Source organism: Myxocyprinus asiaticus, chromosome 14 (genome assembly GCF_019703515.2).
Source record: "Myxocyprinus asiaticus isolate MX2 ecotype Aquarium Trade chromosome 14, UBuf_Myxa_2, whole genome shotgun sequence".
NCBI lineage: Eukaryota > Metazoa > Chordata > Actinopteri > Cypriniformes > Catostomidae > Myxocyprinus > Myxocyprinus asiaticus.
The window spans coordinates 13,178,375-13,204,428 of record NC_059357.1 but is presented as its reverse complement, the minus strand read 5'-3'; the positions used below and the strand labels follow the sequence as shown (position 1 = coordinate 13,204,428).

Sequence of the window (26,054 nt, the reverse complement as noted above, 5' to 3'; positions counted from 1 at the left end):
TACACACTTTGTGACACTTAGGTCTGCTACGTAAACCACAATGATAAAAATAAAAGCAAAGTAAAATTTAATAAATAGAACTCCTCTGTATAATGTATTCACACAACTGTACAGTCCTAGGGGCCATATATAAGAATATATGACCCTCAATATTCCATAAATACAGAGAATCTGTCTCTTTTCTTCCCATATCTTCTTAATTCATACACACCGCTGTGACTGTGTGTGCATGTACAGATGTGCATGAGTGCGTGCATTTGTGCTTTTAAGTCTACATGATTGTGCAGCTCTTGGCTCTGTCCTCTCTGAGGGTAGGGGTAGGTTCAAGGGGCGTGGCTTGTGAGCTGACTGGCAGTAGAGGTTGATTAGATACACGCTTGAGACTGTGGCGTGAAGAGCTTCTCTTGAAGCTTGGGGCGGGGCCACGTCTGACGGACACGAGCGTGGTGATGTGAAAGACGTCTCGTACACTGTTCACACACATACGGGACGAACACTCCACATACGCAACTGCTCCCAACTCACGCGCTCGTAGACTCCCCTGAAAGAAAGAAAGAAAAAGGTTAACAGATTGAGTAAATGAAAGAGAAAGTGTGGATCGTGAAGGAGAGGGTGAGAAAGTGAGAGACAGAGAAGGATAAACAGAGACGAATATGGAGAGAGGCAAAGAGATGACAGGAGGATTAAGATGAAGAGAGGAAGACAGGGTTAGGGTCATTGTCTTGTGTCAGAAGTATCCAAGAGCATTTACTTTTTCATTTGTCTATCAAAAACACATCACAGAGCATTTTCTTTATCCCATTTTCCCTGTCACTCTTACTTACTTTCTCTCTCTCTCTCAGGCTGAACCAAATGTCAAGGCAAAAAATAAAAGGCTTTCTCTTTTTTTCAACAGGTTTTTCATGACCTTCCTTCTCTCACTCTCTGATCATTACAGCTTATTTTTCTCTCCCTGTATATCTATCTATCCTCTCTCTATATATTCTGCTCTCTGTAGGTTATTCCTTTGAAATAAGGATATGTGTTTTTTAATAAAAGGTTATAGTACTAGTCAGTTGACTGCAAGCATTGATGTAAATAGAGGGAACATTTACCGCTCCTCTACCTCTCTATAGCTCAGTTTCTTTGTGTAATTATAGTGCTTTCGTGTACTGTGTGTGTGTGTGTATGCGCGCATGTCCACTTGCTTACAAAAAGGCCTCAAGCACAATATAAGGGTAGGCATTTTAAGCAGCAACAGCAGTGTGACATATTATATACAGCACTGTGCAAAAGTTTTAGGCACTTGTGAAAAATGTTGCATAGTGAGGATGTCTTCAAAAATAATGCCATAAATAGTTTTCATTTATCAATTAACATCATACAAAGTCCAGTAAACATAAAAAAGCTAAATCAATATTTGGTGTGACCACCTTTGCCTTCAAAACAGCACCAATTCTCCTAGGTACATCTGGACACAGTTTTTCTTGGTTGTTGGCAGATGGGATGTTCCAAGCTTCTTGGAGAATTTAGGCTGTCTCAATTGCTTCTGTCTCTTCATGTAATCTCAGACTGACTCTATGTTCAGTGGGGGGCTCTGTGGGAACCATGCCATCTGTTGCAGAGTGCCCTGTTCTTCTATTCTATTCTGTTCTATTTGCAAAATTAATGTTTGGGAGTCTAAAATGTATATTTCCTATTGACACACTAAAGCTGAAAATATAAATAACCATCTTAAGACAAATGTTTTTGTAAAGCATCTTATGTGCATAAAACTTTTGCACAGTACTGTATACTTAAACTAATTATTTTATAATTATACATGCAGATTTTATGAGCTCATATTTTATTTTTATTTATTTATTTGATTTATTTTCCTTTTTCTCCCAATTTGGAATGCCCAATTCCCAATGCGCTCTAAGTCCTTGTGGTCGCATATTGATTCGCCTCAGTCCGGGTGGCGGAGGACGAATCCCAGTTGCCTCCACGTCTGAGACAGTCAACCCGCGCATCTTATTATGTGGCTTGCTGAGCGTGTTGCCACGGAGACATAGCGCGTGTGGAGGCTTCACGCCATCCACCGCGGCAACCACGCTCAACTCACCACGCGCCCCACCGAGAACAAACCACATTATAGCGACCACAAGGAGGTTACCCCATGTGACTCAACCCTCCCTAGCAACCGGGCCAATTTGGTTGCTTAGGAGACCTGGCTGGAGTCACTCAGCACGCCCTGGGATTTGAACTAGCGGACTAGCGAACTCCAGGGGTGGTAGCCAGCGTATTTTACCACTAAGCTACCCAGGCCCCGCTATTATGAGCTCATATTAATCAAGAGACTTAGGAAATATTTGTACATTTAAAAATAAATTTGTTGCAGCACAGGACCTCTTAAAGGAATATTCCGGGTTCAATACAAGTTAAGCTCAGTCAACAGCATTTGTGGCATAATGTTGATTACCACAAAAAGTAATTTCAACTCGTCTGTCCTTTTCTTTAAAAAAAAAAGCAAGAATCAAGGTTTTTACAATAGAAGTGAATAGGACCAATTTTTGGAGGGTTTAAAGTCAGAAATGTGAATCTTATAATTTTAAAAAAGTACTTACATTAATTCTTCTGTCAAAACTCATGTATTATTTTAGCTGTAGAGTTGTTTAAATCGTAATTTTTATAGTCGTTTTAGGGTTTGTTGGCATTACGTTGTCATGGCAATGAAGTTGTAAAATTGGCTATAACTTTACACAGAAAAGGTTAGTAAGTGATTTTATAACACTGAAATCACATGTATATTGTTTACGTCTTGTGGCTATACTTTTGAAATAGTGATTTATTTTTAACGTTTACGGATACAGGCCCATTCACTTCCATTGCCTCACTGGAACCCAGATTTTTGCTTTTTATTTAAGAAAAGGAAAGGGAAGTCAAAATAAATTTTTGTGGTAATCAACATTACGCCACAAATGCTGTCGATTAAGCTTAACTTGTATTGAACCTGGAATATTCCTTTACGATGAACTGCTAAAAAGCTAAAATGACAAAAAGAGATGGCCAGTTACAGCAACTAAAATATAAATTTTGTATATATACACTCACTGAGCTCTTTAGTAGGAACACTATGGTCCTATTGACCTGTCATGTGACATCATTGTATGACCCTGCCGCCATGTTTGTGACCAAAATTCCATTTACCTTCAGTGTGCTGCGCTGTGGGATGCCGCAAAAGTCGACGAAATTTTGTTTTCTATTCATAAATCTTGAAAAGGTGATACTACTGTTTAATTACCAGAGCCAAAATGTAATTTTTCTTTCAATAAAGATTACGTGACACGGCTTCATTTCGCCAAAGTCAAGCAGCGATGAAGGGGGAGAGCAGGGATAAAAACACTTGTGGGTCTTTGCTCATTTATTCAGACATGTCAGTTATCTGTAAGTGTCAGTTATATTTATAACATCATTGATTCTGATACGATTAAAGTGGAAATGCACATAGGACGATGTTACTCATAACACCCAGACTGTATAAAGATATGCGATAATTGTAACAAATTTTAATAAATAAAAAAACACTATAATGTGAATAAATAGTATATATTTGATGTGTATATACTAATGTTAGTCAATAAACAACACATCGTAATATTATGAAGCACAGACTTTATTTACACCACCAGACTAATGTAAACATATTATTCTTATTCACTAATATGCCTCAGTTGCTTTCTGTGTATTCTTCATGAGATAAAAGCAGCTCTTACATTTATACAGACGGGATCATCATAGACGTTTTGAAATATTTTGACCAATTCAGAACAGATAACAACACAAACATATGTGACTTCTGAATGAGAGATGTTTAAGGTGATGTACCGGTAGACCAACAGACTCGCCGCCGTATTGAGGTAAATCGTGGATAAAATATATTTAAATGTCAGCTAAAGTCAAATTAGGCAATATTTGTGCTGACCTCAGAACTGTAAACACATTTCCTTGGACTTGGCATGGATTGAAAGCATTTTTTGAGGTTTTCTTGATATAGTTTTATGGGTGTTTGTCCATTTACCGCTATTGTTTCCTCCCGCTGATGGTCACAAATATGGTGGCTGCGGGGCAATAGTTATGTCACTGAAACAGGTCAATAAATTGCCAGACGTGGTCTTCTGCTGTTGTAGCCCAGCCGCCTCAAGGTTCAAAGTGTTGTGCATTCTGAGATGCTATTCTGCTCGCTACAATTGTACAGAGTGGTTATCTGAGTTAAAGTAGACTTTCTGTCAGCTCGAACCAGTCTGGCCATTCTCCGTTGACTTCTCTCATCAACAAGGCATTTCTGTCCACAGAACTGCCGCTCACTGGATGTTTTTTGTTTTTGGAACCATTCTGAGTAAACTCTAGAGACTGTGTGAAAATCCCAGGAGATCAGCAGTTACAGAAATACTCAAACCAGCCCATCTGTCACCAACAATCATGCCGCGGTTGAAATCAAATTTTTCTCCATTCTGATGGTTGATGTGAACATTAACTGAAGCTCCTGCGCCGTATCTGCATGATTTTATGCACTGCACTGCTGCCACATGATTGGCTTATTAGATAATGAATAAGGATGTACAGGTGACCCTAATAAAGTGCTCAGTGAGTGTATATGCTCTTATAAATGGGATTCATTTATCGGTTTATTATGCTAGCCACATCCCCTAAACACCAATGTCATTCTGTTTGTGTGTCTTTGTGTGTGTGTGTTTGTGCTCACCTGTTCATGTGTGACCGGTATAAGCCTCTGTTTAGACAGTTCTCGTAAGGTGCTGACATCTGTTCTCATATCCAGCTTACAGCCAACCAACACCAACTTCGCATTAGGGCAATACTCCTGAGCCTCAACCAGCCACTGAAAAAAACAAAGAACTTGTCATTTTTAAGTTGCTTTATATAAAAACATCTGTTAAATTTACAAAGGAAAGAAAGAAAGAGAAAAAAGAAAGAAAGAATTTCTGGGTGCACTAGTGCATAATGTACTTGCAAATTATCATATGTAAGTCGCTTTGTATAAAAGCATCTGCTAAATTAGTACATTGAAATGTAATGTAAATTTGTCTGAGAGAGTAAGAGAATATGGGAAGCAAATTGTCTAGCTGTAATCTGATTTGATACAAACATTTACAAATGAGACTGTATTCACACCTTTACTATACAGCATTGCATACAACAACAGCTCCAAATCTCTTCTCTTACAGCTATTGTGGTTCAAAATGACTGTTAGTAGGCTCTTTTCAGGAACACTCCTGCTAATGCAGAACCATCCAGAGCCAGTTATACAAACAGGCTGTGTGTGAGAATGCATGGGTGTTTTTTGTGTGTGTAGTTTACTGGCCACTGCTAAGGTTCAAATATGTAAGCTATGGGCCCATTTCACAGCTTCTGAATGTGTTCAGCCATCCATCAAAACTGCACTGTGATATTTAACCTTAAATGCCACCCTTAACCGACCAATCAGAGGCCATGTTTGGCCTCTCAGCATTCCACATCAGGGTTTAACTCCACCCCTGTGGCCTTAGTCATGGGAGGGATCAGAGGTGAGATGCTGTAGTCTTTGGTGGAAAAATGTTTCAATGTGTTTGGTGTGCAGGGATACAAGAGGAACAGTAAGAGGTTAAAGGTTGTGGAATGCCTATCAGGAGGGGTTTCCAAGATGAATTTGGAGAGGTGTTTGAAATCATTACGTCAGATCTCTGTCACTATAATAAATTAGGTGGCGTGATTTTCACATAATAACATTTAACATGGTAACCATGATTGACATTTTTACATGTAGACTGAAGACCCAGATATACTTCCGGAGAAGTTCTTCGTTCAGGGGTAAAATGAAGTTCGAAACAGTGGAGCAACAGTATACTGTTTGCGAACATTCAGACACCCGCCACACCGCTATGGGAGGCATTTAGAAGTACATTTAAATATGAGGACACTCAGATAAACCTAAAATAATGTGACATTAAAATGTGTTATCAATGACTTTATGCCTCAATCTATGAGTAGAATTTACACTAGATCAGAAAAAGATGCTTTTTTTAACCACTCGATGATGATTGAAAGTAATTATATGCAGTAAAAATTTTGCAATTTGTCTTGTTTACATTCTGAATTCATGATGCTAATGCGCTAACACACTATACGCGTCCATAATATACACTGATTACGCTCTATTATTGTAATTTATGATGACACTGATACAACTGCAAAGATTATAAAAGAGTGTTAATGGGTAGAATAAAGACAAAAGAATGATGATAAGAGAGGCATATCTTTGGGCATATGTGTGAATGGCTTTCACTGCAGATGGCACATGCGTGAAGCAGCATACAAAACAAAAGAGTGAATGGGCTAGTGTTAGGTTCGAGTCCACCATAGTCAAGTCTGAGTCCAAAATGGACCGAGTCCATAACAGGCCGAGTCCGAATGAATCTGAATTAAAATTGTATCCGTAAACTCAACATGAATATTTTAAGCTTATTTTAACCTTCACAACTAAGAAAAACAATTTGTCAATATAAATGTAATGAAAACACCTCTATATTTTATTATTAGTTTCCTGCTGAACAAACTTCAAAGTGGTTTCAGAATGAAAGCATATGCTTTAGGTGTACGAAGACAAAACTGTTCTTCAACACACTTCTTATTGTGTTCTGATTTTTCCCCTCCACTCAAACATAGACTAAAGAAAGTGAAAGCTGCGTTAGTCATTACAACCAGAGTTGTTGTTGTTATTATTATTATTATTATTATTTTAATTTAGTTTTTTTCTACTTCATTTTCAATTTTTCCATTTAGTTTAGTTTTATCTAAAATTATGGGTGAAATACATGTAATTAATTAAATACATTTAATGTGTTTAATACATTTAATAAATGGTAATATTAAAACATTTAATAATGCCCATAAAATTAAACAGAAAATAAAAACAGAAAAGATTAGATACCATTAGAAATGTAATTTTACTACACTTCACACTTTTCAGTCATCCTGCTGTGTCCAGGTATAGCCTACTTTCCTAAAGCTAAAATAAAAAAATGTATGGCAAACTCTCCTTGGGCTGACGTTTCATTCTTTTCGCATTATATTTAGTATGGATAATAGGTGAACAGAGACTTCTCCCCTCACTTGCGTTCTTCATTGTATTTTCTGACTTTTTTGCCATTGAAACGCAAGTGCCAGCTTTACAGGTAACACACAGAGGTTGCACTACAAATATGTAATGGACTGAGTTGTACAATTTCCATCATGGTCTGTTTCATCCGTCATATTAGTTTAAATATCCCTAAATAGCATATTTGATTTTGTCTTGATATAGTCAACATTTTCAGTTGGAAATGGCTTTGCGTAGTAACGTGAGTCTGATAAAACATTTGTTCTATTTAATAATTAGCAGAGTTGGGGAACGCACTTTCAAAAGTGTACTTACGTCATTGATGTTTCTGGATGAGAGCGGCAGAACATGTGTGGCGATCTCTTTCGCGCGCACATACAGCACGCGTGCGGGCAAGACAGAGAGAGAAAGTACTTTGAAAGAGTGCACTCTGCCATTCTCTGCCAGAATAATCACATGTAAGGACATATACGTGTGAAAACTGATGTTCAGTATCAAATACACAGAATGTAAGATAGTGCTATCTGTAGAGAGTCTTCATCATTATGAAGACAAAGCCAAGTCCCGGACATTTAGAGGCAATTTTGAAATCCCGGCTGGACGCTTTTTCCAGGTCTGAAAAAGAGGACATGTCCGGGAAAAAGAGGATGCATGGTCACCCTATGTTACGTTATTTGTTTGCTTGCTTGTTTGTCATTGCATCACAAATGCCATGGACTCGGACGGACTCTGAAAAAAAAAATCCAGAGTCCGAAAGGCTCGAGTCCGAGTCAAGTCCAAGTAAAAATGCATCCGAGTCCGTGACAAGTCCAAGTCCATTAAAACTGGACTCATGACTCGGACTCGAGTCTGAACTCGAGTACCCCAACTCTGGAATGGGCACTTAAAGAGTATTTGAGTAGATTTGATTCCTTCTGTAAACTAATTAAACAAAAAACAAAAAATGCATGACATACTTGGAAAATGCCTCTACGCGAACAATCGTACAGATTTACTATAGGTAAATTTGCACAAGCTTGCTAATAACCGTGATGGTGTGTTCATGTTGACTGATCTTAACAGACTGAACAACGTAAACAAAATTAGCTGTCGGCTTCAAGGTAGCTGGAGTTTCAAGTCACACCTACCGGTAATGTGGACCAATGGCAGTAAGAAGGTGTTTAGCAGCCGGTAAAAAGTTTTCCAAAAGATTCGCCCCTTTTTACCCAGCATTGTTTATAACGATATAAATGGCAAAAGCTTCAAATTATATAACCCTTGACCTGCTCATGATACTGTGACCTGTTCCAACGTTTTGAGTCACTCTGACCCAAAAACACATTTTGAGTTTTATGCGCTCAAGGAAAAAGGAAAGTCTCAGCTTTCTAATGAACCATTTAGTTTCTACTCCAAATCAAGATATAATCATTTAAATGTTGGCTAAGACTTTCCTTTTTATTTCAGTGCTTAAAACTTAAAATGTGTTTCTGGGTCAAAGTCAGATCTGGAGCAGGTTGAATATTGTAATATATACCATTACCGTAATATAAAATGACTCATTCTGTGATATAAATTGTTCATCATACTGCCCACCCGTCCTACCTAGATCATAGGAATATCTCATTCTCACTCAAAACTGAAACACACTCAAACCCTTCAGCACTAGACCTACACCCTTATCACAGCAAAATTGTTGACATTTGTGTTCAGATAAAGCTTGTTTTTGCATAAATCCACTGTGCCATCATTCTCCCACTGCAAAAAACCCACAAACAAAAACTTCTCTTAGTCAACAGTTGCATTGTGTTTTCAGAGCGAGAGACTAATGTGGCAAGAATGTGTGCGTGTTCACAACAGCTTCACAATGTCATTATAAAATGCACTGTTACAAGTATACACTAAATATTCTATGTTTTTGTCTCATTATGAGAGAGAGGAAAGGAAAACAGAGAAGAGTAAAAGAGAGGCAAGGAGAGGAGATTCTGACCTTCTTAGGGATGCTGTCCAGGGTCTCTGGTCTGCTGATATCAAAACAGATGAGCACAGCATCAGAGTCTGGATACGCCAGAGGCCGTACGTTATCATAATACGAGGACCCTGTAAAACACACGCACACGTTCACACAGTGAGGGGCAGGGATGAAAACACTTCATTATGATAACATTGATCTTCAACTCAAAGAGCAAAGCAGTGCTACTGGTGATCACAAATGCTGTGGCACACACAAATTATGTACATGGGATCAGACAGCAGGACAGATGATAATAAAGACTGTTGTTGTTCCTGCGGTGAGTGCCTGAGCAGGAGGGAGAGGTCAATTTAATTCCACCGCAGGACAGAGAGAGGAAGATACATGTAGAGGGAGCAAATTCATTTCTCATTCTCTATAATTTCTGCAATATATTGTATGTGTATGTGTACTGTGCACAGTATGCAAATTTTCTGTATGCATGGTAACTCAAATGACTTACTACATTTGCCAAAATGTGCAGTATACAAGAAAGTACACTGACTGCACGGAAAACTGTATCCCATAATGCAATGCGCATGCGCTCGACTTGACCTTCCATTGCCATTACAGAGGCAGTTTCTTCTATTTAAATCGAACCACCAAAAGTTAACACATTTTTGTTGAAAGTAAAATGTGCATTACATGTCATGCCTAAAATCACCCATTACCTTTGATAAAATCACTATTTTATACAATAACAGCCAATAAATTGTGAATGTGAAATGTATTAATGATGTTGGGCACAACATCACACAACGTTTTCCGGAAAATCACGTCGTTTATTTTTTTAGAGGTCATGTATGAACAGGACCCGTTTGGGGAATATCCGCACATTTTCCCGAAATGAGAGGTTTAACATTACCGGAAAAGTTCAGTTTTGATGCTATGTGTGAACTGAGCTGTACGATTAAAAGAATACTTCAGCCAAAAATTATAATTCTCTCATTTACACACCCTTAAGATATCTCAAACTTGGATGACTTTCTTCTGTGGAACACAAGTAGATATTTTTATGGAGATATGATGTGGATATATTGATACATGCAAGTCAAGGGGGTCCAACACTTCAAAGCTCCAAAAAGGGAGATAAACACAGCACTAAGGCCCAGATATACTTCATACAAACTCGAAGAACGAACGAGTGACACGTCATTTAGAACAAAATCTCGCCAAAAAGAAGGTGTTTTTGCATTCATTTTGGTGGTACATAACAGCTCGTCTGGGTGAACTTTTTGGAAAGATTCTTACCGGCTGCTAAACACCTTCTTGCTGCCATTGGTCCATGTCATCGGTAGGTGTGTCCTGAAGCTCCACCTACTACTTTGTTTATGTTTTCAGTCAGTATTCATTATGCAAGACCATGTCATATGATTTTTTTTTGTTTGTTTAATTAGTCTAAAAAAGGATTAAAATCTATTCGAATACTCTTAAGTGCCCATTCACGCATGTGCCATCTGCAATGAAAGCCATTCACACATCTGCCCAAAGATATGTCTCTCTTATCATCATTCTTTTGTCTTTATTCTGAATATTATCACTCTATTATGAACCTATCTTTGCTGTAGTATCAGTGTCAACATAAATGACAATAACAGTGTAATCGGTGCATATTATGGCTGCTTTTAGCATGTTAGCACATTAGCGTCATGAATTCTTCTGCATATATACATGTATGCATTATCGAGTGGTTAAAAAAGCATCTTTTACTGATTTAGAGTGAATTCTACTCAAAGAATGAGGCACAAAATCATTGATAACACATTTTAATGTCACATTTGTTAAGGTTTTACTGAGCATCCTCATATTTAAATGCTCCTCTAAATGCCTCCCACAGCAGTGTGGCGGGTGTCTGAATGTTCGCAAACAGTATACCCTTGCTCGGCTGTTTAGAATTATTTTTACCACAGAACGAAGAAGAATTTTCTCTGGAAGTATATCGGGGCCTTAAAGGTAACGTATTTGACTCATGTGGTTTAATCCATGTCCTCTGAAACGATATGAACTGTATTGGATGTGAACGGACCAAAATGTAACTCCTTTTCACTATAAATATTGCCATCTGGAGAGTGCATGTGCTGCGTGTGAACATGCAAACAGTGCGTGTACAGCACTATGCGCCATGTGCGAGGAAGTGTAATCAAACTTCAAACAATGATCGTGCCTAGCAGACTGCAGATGTCAAATATAGTGGAAAAGAAGTTACATTTTGGTCTGTTCTCACTCAAAATCAATTGTATGGCTTCAGTAAATATGGATTAAACCACTGGAGTCATATGGATTGCCTTTTTATGTGGTCTTTATGTCCTTTTTGGAGCTTGAATGTGTTGATCCCCATTGACTTGCATTATATGGATATAGTCACATCATATCTCCATCAAAAAAATCTTTGTGTTCCGTAGAACAAAGAAAAAACATGCGAGTTTGAAATGGCATAATGATGAGTAAATGATGAGAGAATTTATTTTTTTTTTGGATGAACTATTCCTTTAACGGTTTGAGCACGTAAGAGGTCCGTTTTAGGCCAATCACAAAGTTCTGATGGAGTTGATGCAATTACTCCAGGCCATTAACGTCTGTGACTCTGGAATAAAAAATTTGTCATATTGGACGATAGTGAAAGTAAAGTGCTTTTTTCTTTCAAGCAGATGATGAAATTTGTTGATAGCTTACAGGAACAGTAAGCGGTTCCATTACATACGATAAAATAGGTATACACAGGACCAAAAGCAAGGTGATCAGCAAACTAAAAATGGTTAGGCTAAATTTTTTTTAAAAGTGCACAACCATCAAAAAAATAAATAATAAAAAACAAAAAAAATGGCAATGACAGAATGCAAATCACATCACAGTTCAACAGCATTTTGGTGCTGATGTGTGAATGGTTGCAAAATGGATAGAAGATGGAAATGTATATTTGTACATTTCATGTAGTGTAATTCTTGGTACGACTTTTCTCCCCACAGTTTATGATAAAAAAAAAAATAAAAAAATAAAAAAAAAAAAAACAATATATATATATATATATATAGAGAGAGAGAGAGAGAGAGAGAGAGAGATAAGGAGTAGAAATAGAAGTAAAAAAACACAATTAAAAACACAATAAAATAGGAGAAACAAGAAATATATACTGTATGTACAAAGTGTGCATATGAATATGAAATAGTGCATAATGACAGATGTAGAGGTGGTAGCTGCAACAGTTTGACTGGCAATATGTACATTGTCCAAGGTAAAGTGCAAATGTGCAGTAATGTTGACCTGCAGCAGGCTGATGTTATAGAGGTGATGTTATAGATGTATAATAATGATAATATAACATATGATAATGCAGAGTGTAATATTGCTTCAAGTGTGTGGTGTTGAATAGTGAAACTAGTCCTGGTGTTGTCCTTGGTTCGGGACACGGATGACCTGGGGAAAGAAGCTCCTTCTCATTCTCTCTGTTTCGGCCATCAGGGAGCAGAAGCATTTCCCTGACCACAACAAAGAGAAGAGTCCATTATTAGGATGGCTGAGGTCTTTCATGATCTTCCTGGCTTTGGTCCAGCATCGTTTGCTGTAGATGGACTGCAGGTCAGGGAGTTTGATGTGGGTGATGCACTCAGCTGGTCGCACCACTCTTTGGAGAGCCTTTGTAGAGATCTTGTTTTGTGCAGTTTCCAAACCAGGCAGTGATGTTTCCTGTCAGGATGCTCTCAGTGGTGCAGGTGTAAAAGTTTTTAGAACCATAGAGGGCAGTTTAAAGTCCTTTAAGTGCCTGAGGTGGTAAAGACGCTGAAGGGCCTTCTTCACCAGGATGTTAATTATTCAGATATTCCATGCATACACAAAATTCACAAACAATGCAAAGTAAACATAGAAACTAGTTGCAAAGGAGACGAGCAAAGACAGAGGGGATGCCATTTTGGCATCCCCTCTGTCTTTGCTCATCTTCTCTTTTTAACTTTGCCTTCGTCTCTCACTCTGCTGTCCTTCCCTCGAGTGAGGACACAAATCCAGAGAGAGATAGAGGGAGAGCAAGTTTGAGATTGACAGTGAGTGTTTAAAGTGCTGATCAAAGCTATCGGTTATTGTAGGCTGGTCTCAGGAGAGCCACCCAATGAGCTACAAGTCCCATAATCCCCTCTGGCAGATCTGTCAACCACAGCCAAGAGAAGACGGTCAGCAAGTCAGAAAGATAATTAGAGATGCAATGATTAGAGTGCAAATGAGGATAAGACGAATCAAATAAAAGTGCTCGGAGAGATAGATTGGCTATTTATGCTGTTTTATTACTTGTTTGTGATACAGTGGCCCCACAAAAGTATTTGGACAATTTTGGACACTTAAAGGAATAGTTCACCCAAAAGTGAAAATTCTGTTGTCATTTATTTACCCATGTTGTTTCTAATCCGTATCACAAAAGGAAATGTAAGGAAGAATGTTGTCTCAGTCACCTTTCACTTTCATTGCATCTTTTCACATACAATGAAAGTAAATGGTGACTGAGTCTAACATTCTGTATAAAATATTCTTTTGTGTTTCAGAGAGGTGACATGAGGGAGAGTCAAACTATTAAGTCAAACTATTCATTTGTCACACTTAAAAATTTAAATGCTCTCATTATTTACGCACCCTCATGCCATCCCATATGTGTATGATTTACTTTCTTCTGCTGAACACAAATTAAGATTTTAAGAAGAATATCTCAGCTCTGTAGGTCCATTCAATGCAAGTGAATGGTGGCCAAAACTTTGAAGCTCTAAAAATCACATAAAGGCTCCAGTAGTTTAATCCATATCTTCTGAAGCGATGCAGTGACTTTGGGTGAGAAACAGATAAATATTTGAATCCTTTTGTACTATAAATCTCCACTTTCACTTTCAGAATGTGAAGGTTGGAAATGTATAGTAAAAAAAGACTTAAATATTGATCTGTTACTTACCCACACTGATCATATCGCTTCTGAAGACATATATTTAACCATTAGAGTCATATGGATTACTTTTATGCTGCATGTATGTGCTTTTTTCGGAGCCTGAAAGGTCTGGCCACCATTCACTTGCGTTGTATGGACCAGCAGAGCTGAAATATTCTTCTAAAAATCTTCTAAGAATCCCGACTCTAAACTTGGTTTGATATTTTGTTATATAATGCAAAGACATTCATACATTTTTAAGTGTGGCGTAGGTGAAATACGTTTTGGTGGCACTGTATATCCACAAGTTTGTGTGCGCGCTAGTCAAAAGTGGATGCAGATTTTATTTTTCAGTTCTCTGTATAACAGCTTCTCACACACACACACACACACACACACACACACACACACACACACACACACACACACACACACACACACACACACACACACACACACACACAGTCCTGTTGGCTTTTTTTTAAATCAGTTTTTTTTTTTGTTTAACAACTTGAAAACCTCGTCATTCATGGTCAGTGTCTTCTGCCAATCCAAAATACATTCACATCACATCAAAAGCTATATATTTCCTGTCTTGTTTGTAGTGGGTGTTAAATGTCACTGCTTGAGTTCTCGGCCAGTTGTTTTTTCGTTGTTGTTTTTTTTGGTGTTGTGCTCGAGCCGTTAATACTGTGACTTCATCTGTAATGCTAGACATAATTTGTATCTTGTTAAAAAGTGTGTCCGTGTGAAACGCTGACCTGAATCTCTGGCAGTAAACAATTTCCTCTACAGTCCCTGGGTTCACCTCTCGCCAGCTGTGTGTGTGTGTGTGTGTGTGTGTGTGTGTGTGTGTGTGAGAGAGAGTGTGTGAAGCAGAACTCTATGGGATGTCATTACCAATTGTTGTTGATGTAGCCTTCAGCACAAAGGTGTCAGTTAGATCAGCAGCACCACACATATTCTCTCACAAACTTTGACACACACCTCATTTAGACGCATCAGAGACACAGTGTGATTACCTGTGTGCATGTGTGTTTATATTGACATGTGATTGCATTTTCACATATATGAACAGACCTAAGGGATAATGTGCAAAAGGTTAAATGGTAAAGCAAAAATTACTGAAAATAATTAAGCATACACAACATACAAAAAAACACAACAAAGATGCTACATGGTTGTCACATGACCTCATTACGTCCAGTTAGTGAATTTCCAAAATGTAGGATGGCAGGGAAAGAGTTATTTATATTAATGAGGAAAGCGATACCTGATTAGTCAAAGAAACTATAACCCAATCTTAACCCAAGCCCTAAACCTAACCCTAACAAATCAGGTATAGCGCTTTACTCATAAATATGAATGAGTGTTCCCCTGCCATCCTACGTTTCGGAAATCTGCATCCAGTCATCATCTTGGAAATACAAACTTTTAAAAATTTTATGTAAGAATGTATTAACATTGGGAAGAAAGATTAATGAGTCAAGAAAGAGATGTTAGAAATCACATTTGATATCACTTCTGGCTTGGTTTTACTTCATCACACTAGAAATGGAAGGTCACGTAAAGTACATTACGTTGTGGGATGTATTGCGTGCTGTGTGCACATTTTGACAAAAGAAGGTCATCTGGGTATACAGAACATTTGCATACTACTGTGCACAGTATACAGTACATACTCTATACTGTAGAACTGGTAAAAGTAGTATTGGTGCGTTCAAGTCATGTCAGATTTCGTATTTGCTAGTTAAGCACACATAAACGGCACAGCAAAATCATAATTGCTTGGGATTTTCTTTAAGCCACGACATTACAAGTTGGGGGTGTGTTGATTTAAGAATCATGGCGAAAACAAATTGTTATTGGCAATAATTCAGTTTTACTTGAGGATTTTGACTGTGCAGTTTAGTTTTTATGCATTTTTTGTACTCAATGAAGAATAATGATAAAACTGGTTTTGTCAACAAAACTACATTTCCAATCATTATATGTGGAAGCACTACAATGATAAACTAGATAGATAAAGCATACATTACACACATAACGCATGGCTTTGCTCTTTATTTCGTTGAATTGGTGCTAAAAAAAAGCTTTCTGCCATTGCTAGTAAGTAAAAAAAGAGAGGATGAAATATGAAATTGTAAAATGGGTCTGTCTTTTCCAACAAAAATCACTTGAACACACATCACATATTTACGATTTCCGACCTCGTACGTATGAACTTCCCAGGAGTACTTGAATGCACCATATGGTAGTTTGATGTTCCAAAAATAGTAGGGTAGCAAATTTTAAGAAATGTTCTTAATCGACGAATGAAGTATGCACAGTATGTGCATGTAGCTTACTGTTTAAATATAATTTAAATAATACACTTAAGAAATGCAAGTGGCAATTTCCTCTTAATATACTTTCAGTTCAGTGTATTTTCAATACATCAATAGATTTGAGTTCATTTAAACTTCACATTGTTGATGGTGGTATATCGAACCTTAATTTTTAATTGAAATTAAGTAAAATAATAACACCCTGTGTGAATACAGAATCAGAATGAGCTTTATTGCCAAGTATGCTTACATACAAGGAATTTGTCATGGTGACAGAAGCTTCCAGAGCAAAGAGAATGCAACTTATATACATACATACAAACATATACATTTAAACATATATACATATAGTGACATAAAAAAATTAAAAGATATAACAGAAATATACAATAGCGCAATAATGTTGTTCGAATATTTTATATACAGATATACAGTTAAGTGCAGGTGATGTAATGTATTAAAGAAGAGGTAGGATTTGTTAAAGAATACAAATGAAATATGGATATAAGAAGGAATGGATGGACTGAATATTGCACATGGTTGTATTGACAAAAGGAAAGTATTTGGGGGCAGTTTTAACTGTTCATGCGGTGGATGGCCTGAGGGGAAAAAGCTGTTCTTGTGCCTGGCTGTTCTGGTGCTCAGTGCTCTGTAGCGCCGGCCAGAGGGCAACAGTTTGAAGAGGAAGTGTGCTGGGTGAATGGGGTCAAGAGTGATTTTACCAGCCCTTTTCATCACTCTGGATGTGTACAGTTCTAGCAGAGTGGGTAGGGGAGTGCCAGTAATCCTCTCAGCAGTCCGAACTATCCTTTGAAGTCATCTGAAGTCTGACTTGGTAGCTGAACCAAACCAGACAGTTATAGAAGTGCAGAGGACAGACTCAATGACTGCTGAGTAGAACTGTATCAGCAGCGCCTGTGGCAGGTTGAACTTCTTCAACTGGTGAAGGAAGTACAACCTCTGCTGAGCCTTTTTCAAAATTGAGTCTATGTGGGCCTCCCACTTCAGGTCCAGTGAGATGGTAGTGCCCAGGAACATGAATGACCTGAATACAGGAAATAACACAACTCTACACTGGTAACGATGAGATTTCAGGTGAATGTACAGTACCTGCATGTTCTCCCGGCGAGAACTGTCGTGAATGTCAGTGTGGAAAATACAGGGAGTCTGGCGGATCATGCTTGTTGTCATGTTATAATTTAACACACTATCACGGTTTATGCAGTAAACAATGTTCTTCTATAGAAAAAAATGCTCCATCTTTATAAGCAAGAAAGTGAAGGATGCACGTCTGTTTTTTAATTCTGTGTTGCTGACAGGACGTCTAGTTCTGCATCTGGCCTGCAAACCATCTTTTTGTGGCCCGCATGATGTTGTTATCAGTGCATACAATTCTTAAATGTGCATGAATTTTGAGGTGTCTATTTTCTAGAGCATTTACAGTAATTCTCAGTATCGGTAAATTGCTGAACCGTTATAGAGGAAATGTCAAACGGTTAAAAACAATGAGTTAAACTACAAAGATGCAAACATAAATCTGATTATAGGCTACTTAACATGAGTGTGGTGCCATTCTGTGTGCATGCTGAAACATGAAGTCTTATGTCACAGACTCTGGTATAAGAGAGTTTCGACAGGGTTACAATCTGACCCAGCTAAACCCTCCCGACCAACAACAACAGCAGGAGAGAAAAACGTTCCCATAGGAGCTTAAAAAAGGAGATGACAAGAAAAGAAATTCCCATAAAGGACTTTTATAGCAGGGTGGGGAAACATGCAAAGGCCAAGAGCAAGGGATTTATGGGTCACACTTGCTGTGAATCCCCTGAAGTGTGTGTCAGGGTGAGTGTGTGTCAGCAGTGGTGTAGCTTAACACCAAGTGTGCTAAAATCTACACTGACAGTGCTGTCCAAACACACACGCACAGCCGTGAACATAGACGTGGCATGAGTTCTAGCCAACTTGTTGGTTTGTTTTCATAGACAAGGTTTCACTGTCATAGAAAACCTGGAAATATCAGGGAATTTTAAAATTGTGTAATCCGGACCTGGAAAAATCATGGAAATTAACAGATTTTTTTTTTTTTGAAGTTATTGAAAAGTCGACATTTCTATAGTGAATAAACACTGATGAGCAAAAACATTATGACTACATGCTTAATATGCTGTTGGTCCTCCGCGTGCTGCCAAAACAGCGCTGATGCGCCAAGGCATGGAATCTACAAAACACCTGAAGTTGTCCTGTGGTATCTGGCACCAATACATTAGCAGCAGATCCTTAAAATCCTGCTAGATGCGAGGTAGAGCCACCATGGATCGGACTTGTTGGTCCAGCACATCCCACAGATGCTCAATCAGATTGAGATCTGGGGAATTTGGAGGCCAGGGCAACACCATGAACTCTTCATCGTGTTTCTCAAACCATTCCCGAACAATGTGTGCAGTGTGGCAGGGCACATTATCCTGCTGGAAGAGGACACTGCCATCAGGGAATACCATTGCCATGAAGGGGTGTACCTGGTCTGCAATGACGTTTAGGTAGGTGGCATGTGTCAAATTGACTTCCACATAAATGGCCGCACCCAATGTTTCCCAGTAGAACATTGCCCAGAGCATCACACTCCCTCCACCGGATGGTCGTCTTCCCACAGTGCATCCTGGTGCCATCACTGCCCCAGGTAAACGTTGCACACATACATAGTCATCCACATGATGTAAAAGAAAACGGGACTTATCGGTTCTGACGCTCGCGTGCCCATTGTAGGCGCTTTCGACGGTGGACAAGGGTCATCATGGACACTCTAACCAGTCTGCGGCTACGCAGCCCCATACGCAGCAGGGTGTGATGCACTGTGTCCTCCCATAACCATCATTAAAATTGTCTGTGACTTGTGCCACAGTAGACCTTCTGTCAGTTCGGACCAGACAGGATAGCCTTCATTGCCCTCACACATCGATTAGCCTTGAGCGCCCAACACCCTGTCGCCGGTTTGTGGTTTGTCCCTCCTCGGACCACTGTCAGTAGGTACTCACCACTGCTGCACGGGAGCAGCCCACAAGCCTTGCCGTTTCAGAGATGCTCTGACCCAGTCGTCTGGCCATAACAATTTGGCCCTTGTCAAAGTCACTCATGTCTTTACTTCTGCCCATTTCTCCTGCATTCAACATGTTGACTAGGTGAAATGATTGTTCACTTACCATATAATCTACCCAGACCTTGACATATGGCCTTGTTAGAAGATGATCAACGTTATCCGCTTCACCTGCAAGTGGTCATAATTTTTTGGCTCATCGGTGTAAATTTTTCTATGGAGCCCCAGCTTTGAGGATAGAGAGGGATTTTATTTTCGGCCACACTATGCCGACTTCTTGCATCGGCTCCAGTGTGTTAACCTTCCCATGTGGCGCAACCGGAAGAGTGTTGCATCAGTAATGTTCACACAATCAGTGATGAGCTTGATTCGGAGGCTGCATTTCGTACTCTAACATTATATTTTTACTCCACTGATGGTTAGGTTTCGGTTGGGAAGGTTCAGTTAATAAAATATGCAATCCTCTTTACTGTATTACAGCCTGTACAGCTGAAAACAACTCGCTTCAGAACTTGCTTTTGGCACCCCTCCGTGGACATTTCACAGAAAATGGAGCTCACAGTGACCATACGCCCAACAACACTCACCGCTTTGGCCACTGGGGGCAGTGTTTCGCATTTCGGTAAGCACAGAACAATTTTAGCAAAAGAAAAGTCAGTTTGGGTTAATCTGTGGTACATGTACAATGGTTTTTAAAACCATGATTCTTATCACTAAAAGTTACAGGGTTGCTGCAGGTTTACTACAGTAAAACCATGGTTAATAATCATGAGGGCATGTTTTGTTTCTGGTGGAAGTCAAGGTTTTAAAAACCATACTTGTTCAACAAATTAACCATGGTGTTATTAAAAGTAAAACTGTTGTAACCATGTTTTTTGGCTGATTTTGATTATGATTTTTATTGCCATAGTTTTGTTTTTTCTGTAGTATGGTTTTACTACTAATATCATTGGTAAAATATGGTTACTGCAGTAAAACCATTGTACCTTTTGTGGTTACTGTGGTTTTACTACAGATACCATTCAGCTATGGTTACTGTAGTAAAACCATGGTTAATTTTTTTAAGGGATGGAACCCAACATAACTGTGAGTGAATGCAAAACGTATTGCGAGGGAACGCAAAACTATTTCGGAAAATAAATTACCTCCCTGTCCTCCAAAGGGCTCTGTATTTTTCTATTTATGCTGTACTCAGAAATGTTTTATCTGCTATACAGTATATTGCTCGTGTGTAGAATAAATTGTGCTTAACCTATAGTGATGTCTAATTTGTGAGACATGTGAATGGTTCTTTTGAGTTGGTTGTTTTCAATAAATAGTTTAAAGTGGTTCATAAATTTGTCAAAATGATTCATTAGCAAATCTGTCTGAATTGAAAGGATTTTAAAAAGCCCAAAAATTACAAATTACTGGAGAGGTCAAGAAAAAGTAATAGAAATGCATCGGTCAAAACATGTGGGAACCCTGCATAGAGGAAAAGCTAGACTGCACATAAAGCCATTTATATTAGATATCATCCATACGTTCCAGAACTCAATAACAAGAGCAATATAACAGGAACATATCCCACTTCATATTCATAAACCCTGTATTGTCTATTGTGTATTGTTTTGTCAAAGCAATGAGAGTTCTGATACCTGACTCTTTGTGGTTCAGACGTCACATGTCTGAGAAAATGGTGTTGAAACACTCTTGAAAAGGCTCAGCAGCAGAGATCAGAGAGTCACTGTCGTGAACCAAATAACCATGTTCATTTTCTCTCTCACAGAAACACACAAGGTGTCGCCCAAGCCACGGGAGCGGTCAGCTACCAGCAGGGACAGGAATGAACAATATCTCCATACGTGGACATGGCTGGCACCAAGATTTGTTATAGTAAATTTTGTTTTTATCTCTCTCTAATGTGTCACACACTCTCGCACTACTGTAGTAAAATCACAAACAAGTTCTCTTTAATGTCTCAATCATTCATCCTCGACAGCACTGAGATTAAATGGACAGCAAATGGAGTCTGTTTAAAGTAACAGTAAAGAGAAGATTTTCTCTCGACAGGGTTACAGTCTGACACAGCTAAACTCTACAGACCAACAACAACAGCAGGAAAGGAAAACATTCCCTTAGGAACTTAAAAAAGCATCCAAAGGACCATTCCAACATTAGTTGAATAGCTCTTCATCAATACTCTTATAGTGTAGGTCAGCAATTTCTTCTAAATAATTTGAGAATCACCTTCAACAAAGTTGATACTAAAGTAAAACTACATGAGCAATGAAAGAGAAGCTTCTGAGAAATAACATTGTCTTTTGGACTCTTTAACAGATAATGAGGTTTCTAAATTTACACTCTCCAACTAGCCAAATGAGTGCACAATGCTTGAGTCACTGTGAGTCACTGTTTGATCTGATGTCATGGCTGTATAACAGATCTCACCTGATGTGTCCCACATGTTCAGCTCGATGCGGTGTTTATCGATCTCAAAGCTTGCCGTGTAATTCTCAAACACCGTGGGCACATATCTCTGCAATTAAATATCTTTCAATTAGTCAAAGCAAAAAAGTCACATGACTGGTGATCATATACTATGGAGATCATCTTACTTTGACTACCAGATTCACATGTAGTAAATCAACAATGCAGCGAGACATTATGTAAAAAATATATTGACACAACATTTCAATATTTTGGTTGTTGCTTTCCATCTGCGCTATTTTTTCAATTGTTTGTCTATGTACCTTGCTGAAAAAAAAAAAGAAATAGAAATACTAATGGTTTCATTTACACATACAATTAGTGTATTTTTTGGCCATTTAAATTAAGCTCAATTGACAGCATTTGTGGCATAATGTTGATTACCACAAATATATATATACATATATATATATATATATATATATATATACAGGTGCATCTCAATAAATTAGAATGTCGTGGAAAAGTTCATTTATTTCAGTAATTCAACTCAAATTGTGAAACTTGTGTATTAAATAAATTCAATGCACACAGACTGAAGTAGTTTAAGTCTTTGGTTCTTTTAATTGTGATGATTTTGGCTCACATTTAACAAAAACCCACCAATTCACTATCTCCAAAAATTAGAATACATCATAAGACCAATAAAAAAAACATTTTTAGTGAATTGTTGGCCTTCTGGAAAGTATGTTCATTTACTGTATATGTACTCAATACTTGGTAGGGGCTCCTATTGCTTTAATTACTGCCTCAATTCGGCGTGGCATGGAGGTGATCAGTTTGTGGCACTGCTGAGAAGGTATGGAAGCCCAGGTTTCTTTGACAGTGGCCTTCAGCTCATCTGCATTTTTTGGTCTCTTGTTTCTCATTTTCCTCTTGACAATACCCCATAGATTCTCTATTGGGTTCAGGTCTGGTGAGTTTGCTGGCCAGTCAAGCACACCAACACCATGGTCATTTAACCAACTTTTGGTGCTTTTGGCAGTGTGGGCAGGTGCCAAATCCTGCTGGAAAATGAAATCAGCATCTTTAAAAAGCTGGTCAGCAGAAGGAAGCATGAAGTGCTCCAAAATTTCTTGGTAAAAGGGTGCAGTGGCTTTGGTTTTCAAAAAACACAATGGACCAACACCAGTAGATGACATTGCACCCCAAATCATCACAGACTGTGGAAACTTAACACTGGACTTCAAGCAACTTGGGATATGAGCTTCTCCACCCTTCCTCCAGACTCTAGGACCTTGGTTTCCAAATGAAATACAAAACTTGCTCTCATCTGAAAAGAGGACTTTGGAACACTGGGCAACAGTCCAGTTCTTCTTCTCCTTAGCCCAGGTAAGACGCCTCTGACGTTGTCTGTGGTTCAGGAGTGGCTTAACAAGAGGAATACAACAACTGTAGCCAAATTCCTTGACATGCCTTGACCCCAGCCTCAGTCCATTCCTTGTGAAGTTCACCCAAATTCTTGAATCGATTTTGCTGGACAATAATAAGGCTGCGGTTCTCTCGGTTGGTTGTGCATCTTTTTCTTCAACACGTTTTCCTTCCACTCAACTTTCTGTTAACATGCTTGGATACAGCACTCTGTGAACAGCCAGCTTCTTTGGCAATGAATGTTTGTGGCTTACCCTCCTTGTGAAGGGTGTCAATGATTGTCTTCTGGACAACTGTCAGATCAGCAGTCTTCCCCATGATTTTGTAGCCTAGTGAACCAAACTGAGAGACCATTTTGAAGGCTCAGGAAACCTTTGCAGGTGTTTTGAGCTGATTAGCTGATTGGCATGTCAAAATATTCTAATTTTTTGAGATAGTGATTTGGTGGGTTTTTGTTAAATGTGAGCCAAAATCATCACAATTAAAAGAACCAAAGACTTAAACTACTTCAGTCTGTGTGCATTGAATTTATTTAATACACGAGTTTCACAATTTGAGTTGAATTACTGAAATAAATGAACTTTTCCACGACATTCTAATTTATTGAGATGCACCTGTATATATATATATATATATATATATATATATATATATATTTTTTTTTTTTTTTTTTTGTGGTAATATATATATATATATATATATATATATATATATATATATATATATATATATATATATATATATATATATATATGTATATATATATATATAGACTCTTCCTTTTTTTTAAAGAAAGGGTTAGTTAGGCTTAGGGCATTTACAATGGAAGTGAATGGGGCCAATTTTTGGAGAGTTTAAAGGCAGAAATATGAAGCTTATAATTTTATAAATGCACTTACATTAATTCTTCCATTAAAACTTGTGTATTATTTGAGCTATAAAGTTTAAATTGACATTTTTACTGTTGTTTTAGGGTTTACAGTGTAATATTTACAGTAATATAATTGGCCCCATTCACTTCCATTGTTTGAGCTTCACCGTAAACCAAAGGAGGGACAAGTCTAAATTATTTTTTGTGGTAATCAATATAACAGTATGCCACAAATGCTGTCTCTTGGACTTAACTTGTATTGAACCCGGAATATTCCTTTAATGGTGTGGTATGTATTGGGCCCTAATGGTATCCACAAGACACAGCAAGCCACCAATAGAAGGCACTTTACTAGTAGATACCCACAGGTACCATTATAGTTTTAATTAAAACCAGTACAATTCCCATTATAACCATTAGAATTTCTTTGATGGGTTCTGTTGTGTCACTGCATCACGTCTCACGTATTTTTAGTGTTTCTTGCCATGTTTTAAGAAGCCGTGTCAAGTTAAAAGTAGTTCAACTAACAATTCGACTTGAAAAACAAGACCCCTGTGTTCTGTTCCATCCCGTTGTGCTCCATCAAGCTGTTTTTGAACACAAGAACACGTACTGTGTGAACTGACAGTTCACACCGAACGTGTTCTTGAGTCCATCCACGTTTTACTTTTTGTTTGTTTTTGGGTTTTTTTTACGCAAATATGCGCTAGACGGACATCTTTGACCGTTAGGCAGCGTATCGCTGTTTTTTTCAGCGTCTCGCGCGGGAGCGCCGCGATGAGTAAAATTAGAAAGAACTTCAACTGCTTTTGTGCTGCTACGTCTAGCTTTTTTGCGTTCGGTGTGAACTGCTCTTTACATGTGCGCTGAGCATCATGTAATTTAACACATAACAAAGGGATAGTTCACCCAAAAATGAAAATTATCTTATCACTAGAAATAGCAATGCCATCCCAGTAAGACTTTATATCTTCTGCAGAACACAGATAAAGATTGTTAGAAGAATATTTCAGCTCTGTAGGTCCTTTCAATACAAGTGTATGGTGACCAGACCTATCAAGCTCCAAAAAGCACATAAAGGCAGCATAAAAGTAACACAGATGACTCCAGTGGTTAAATCTATGTCTTCAGAAGCTATATAATAGGTGTGAGTAAGAAACAGAACAATATTTAAATCCTTTTTTACTATAATCTCCATTTCCACTTTCACTTTTAGAATGTGAAAGTTGAGATTTATAGTAAAAAAGGATTGAAATATTGATCTGTTTCTTAGCCTAAGTGATTGCATCGCTTCAGAAGACATCGATTTAACCAGTGGAGTCATCTGGCTTACTTTTGTGCTACCTTTATGTGCTTTTTGGAGCTTCAATGGTCTGGTCACCATTCACTTGCATTGAAAGGACCTACAGAGCTGAGATATTCTTCTAAAAATCTTTGTTTGTGTTCAGCAGAAGATAGAAAGTGCTACACATCTGGGACGGCATGAAAGTGAGTGTTTTTGGGTGAACTATCCCTTTAACTTGGATCATATAATTAAAAAACTTTTCAGTAACGACCTACAGTTAAAGACCAACCGTCATATAGTAACTAAAACATTACTCTGGCGGCTGTCATGACTCTCCTCAATTAAGTTAACTCAGTTAACTTCATTCAGTTTATATTTTAATGTAATGATATTATCAGCTCACCTCTGGATAACTGTCCTTGGCGAACACATGCAGCAGCGCCGTTTTCCCACACTGAGTGTCACCGACCACCACGATCTTACAGCGACTGCACTGCCCCTCCATCATCATCAGTATTAGCACTGTCCGCCCGCCTGGCGCTGAACGATCACCATACGCTGCCTAACACCAGTCCTTTATAACGCTGAACTAATTAATCAGAGTTGAGACAGTGTGCGCGCCACGCGATCTTTCTCTGA

At 38.3% G+C, this 26,054-nt stretch overlaps 1 protein-coding gene across 1 annotated transcript; it reads right to left on the bottom strand.

The window, feature by feature from the left end:
* On the bottom strand, positions 1–26,054 carry rnd2 (Rho family GTPase 2). The gene is made up of 5 exons (XM_051717007.1): positions 25,819–26,054; positions 21,850–21,937; positions 9,081–9,190; positions 4,724–4,858; positions 1–541 (listed from the first exon to the last, which is right to left on the bottom strand). Exons 1-5 carry the CDS (start codon positions 25,924–25,926, stop codon positions 272–274), a joined length of 711 nt encoding a protein of 236 aa, XP_051572967.1. The 5' UTR covers positions 25,927–26,054; the 3' UTR covers positions 1–271.

What these genes read in the sequence shown, in the direction of transcription:
- rnd2 (XM_051717007.1), bottom strand. Translation starts at nt 25,926, where the DNA reads ATGATGATGGAGGGGCAGTGCAGTCGCTGTAAGATCGTGGTGGTCGGT. An exon ending in GAACATGTGGGACACATCAG is followed by an intron (nt 9,191 to 21,849) that starts GTGAGATCTGTT and finishes TGTGTTTTACAG; the next exon opens with GGTCCTCGTATTATGATAAC. An exon ending in TGGACAGCATCCCTAAGAAG is followed by an intron (nt 4,859 to 9,080) that starts GTCAGAATCTCC and finishes TGTTTTTTTCAG; the next exon opens with TGGCTGGTTGAGGCTCAGGA.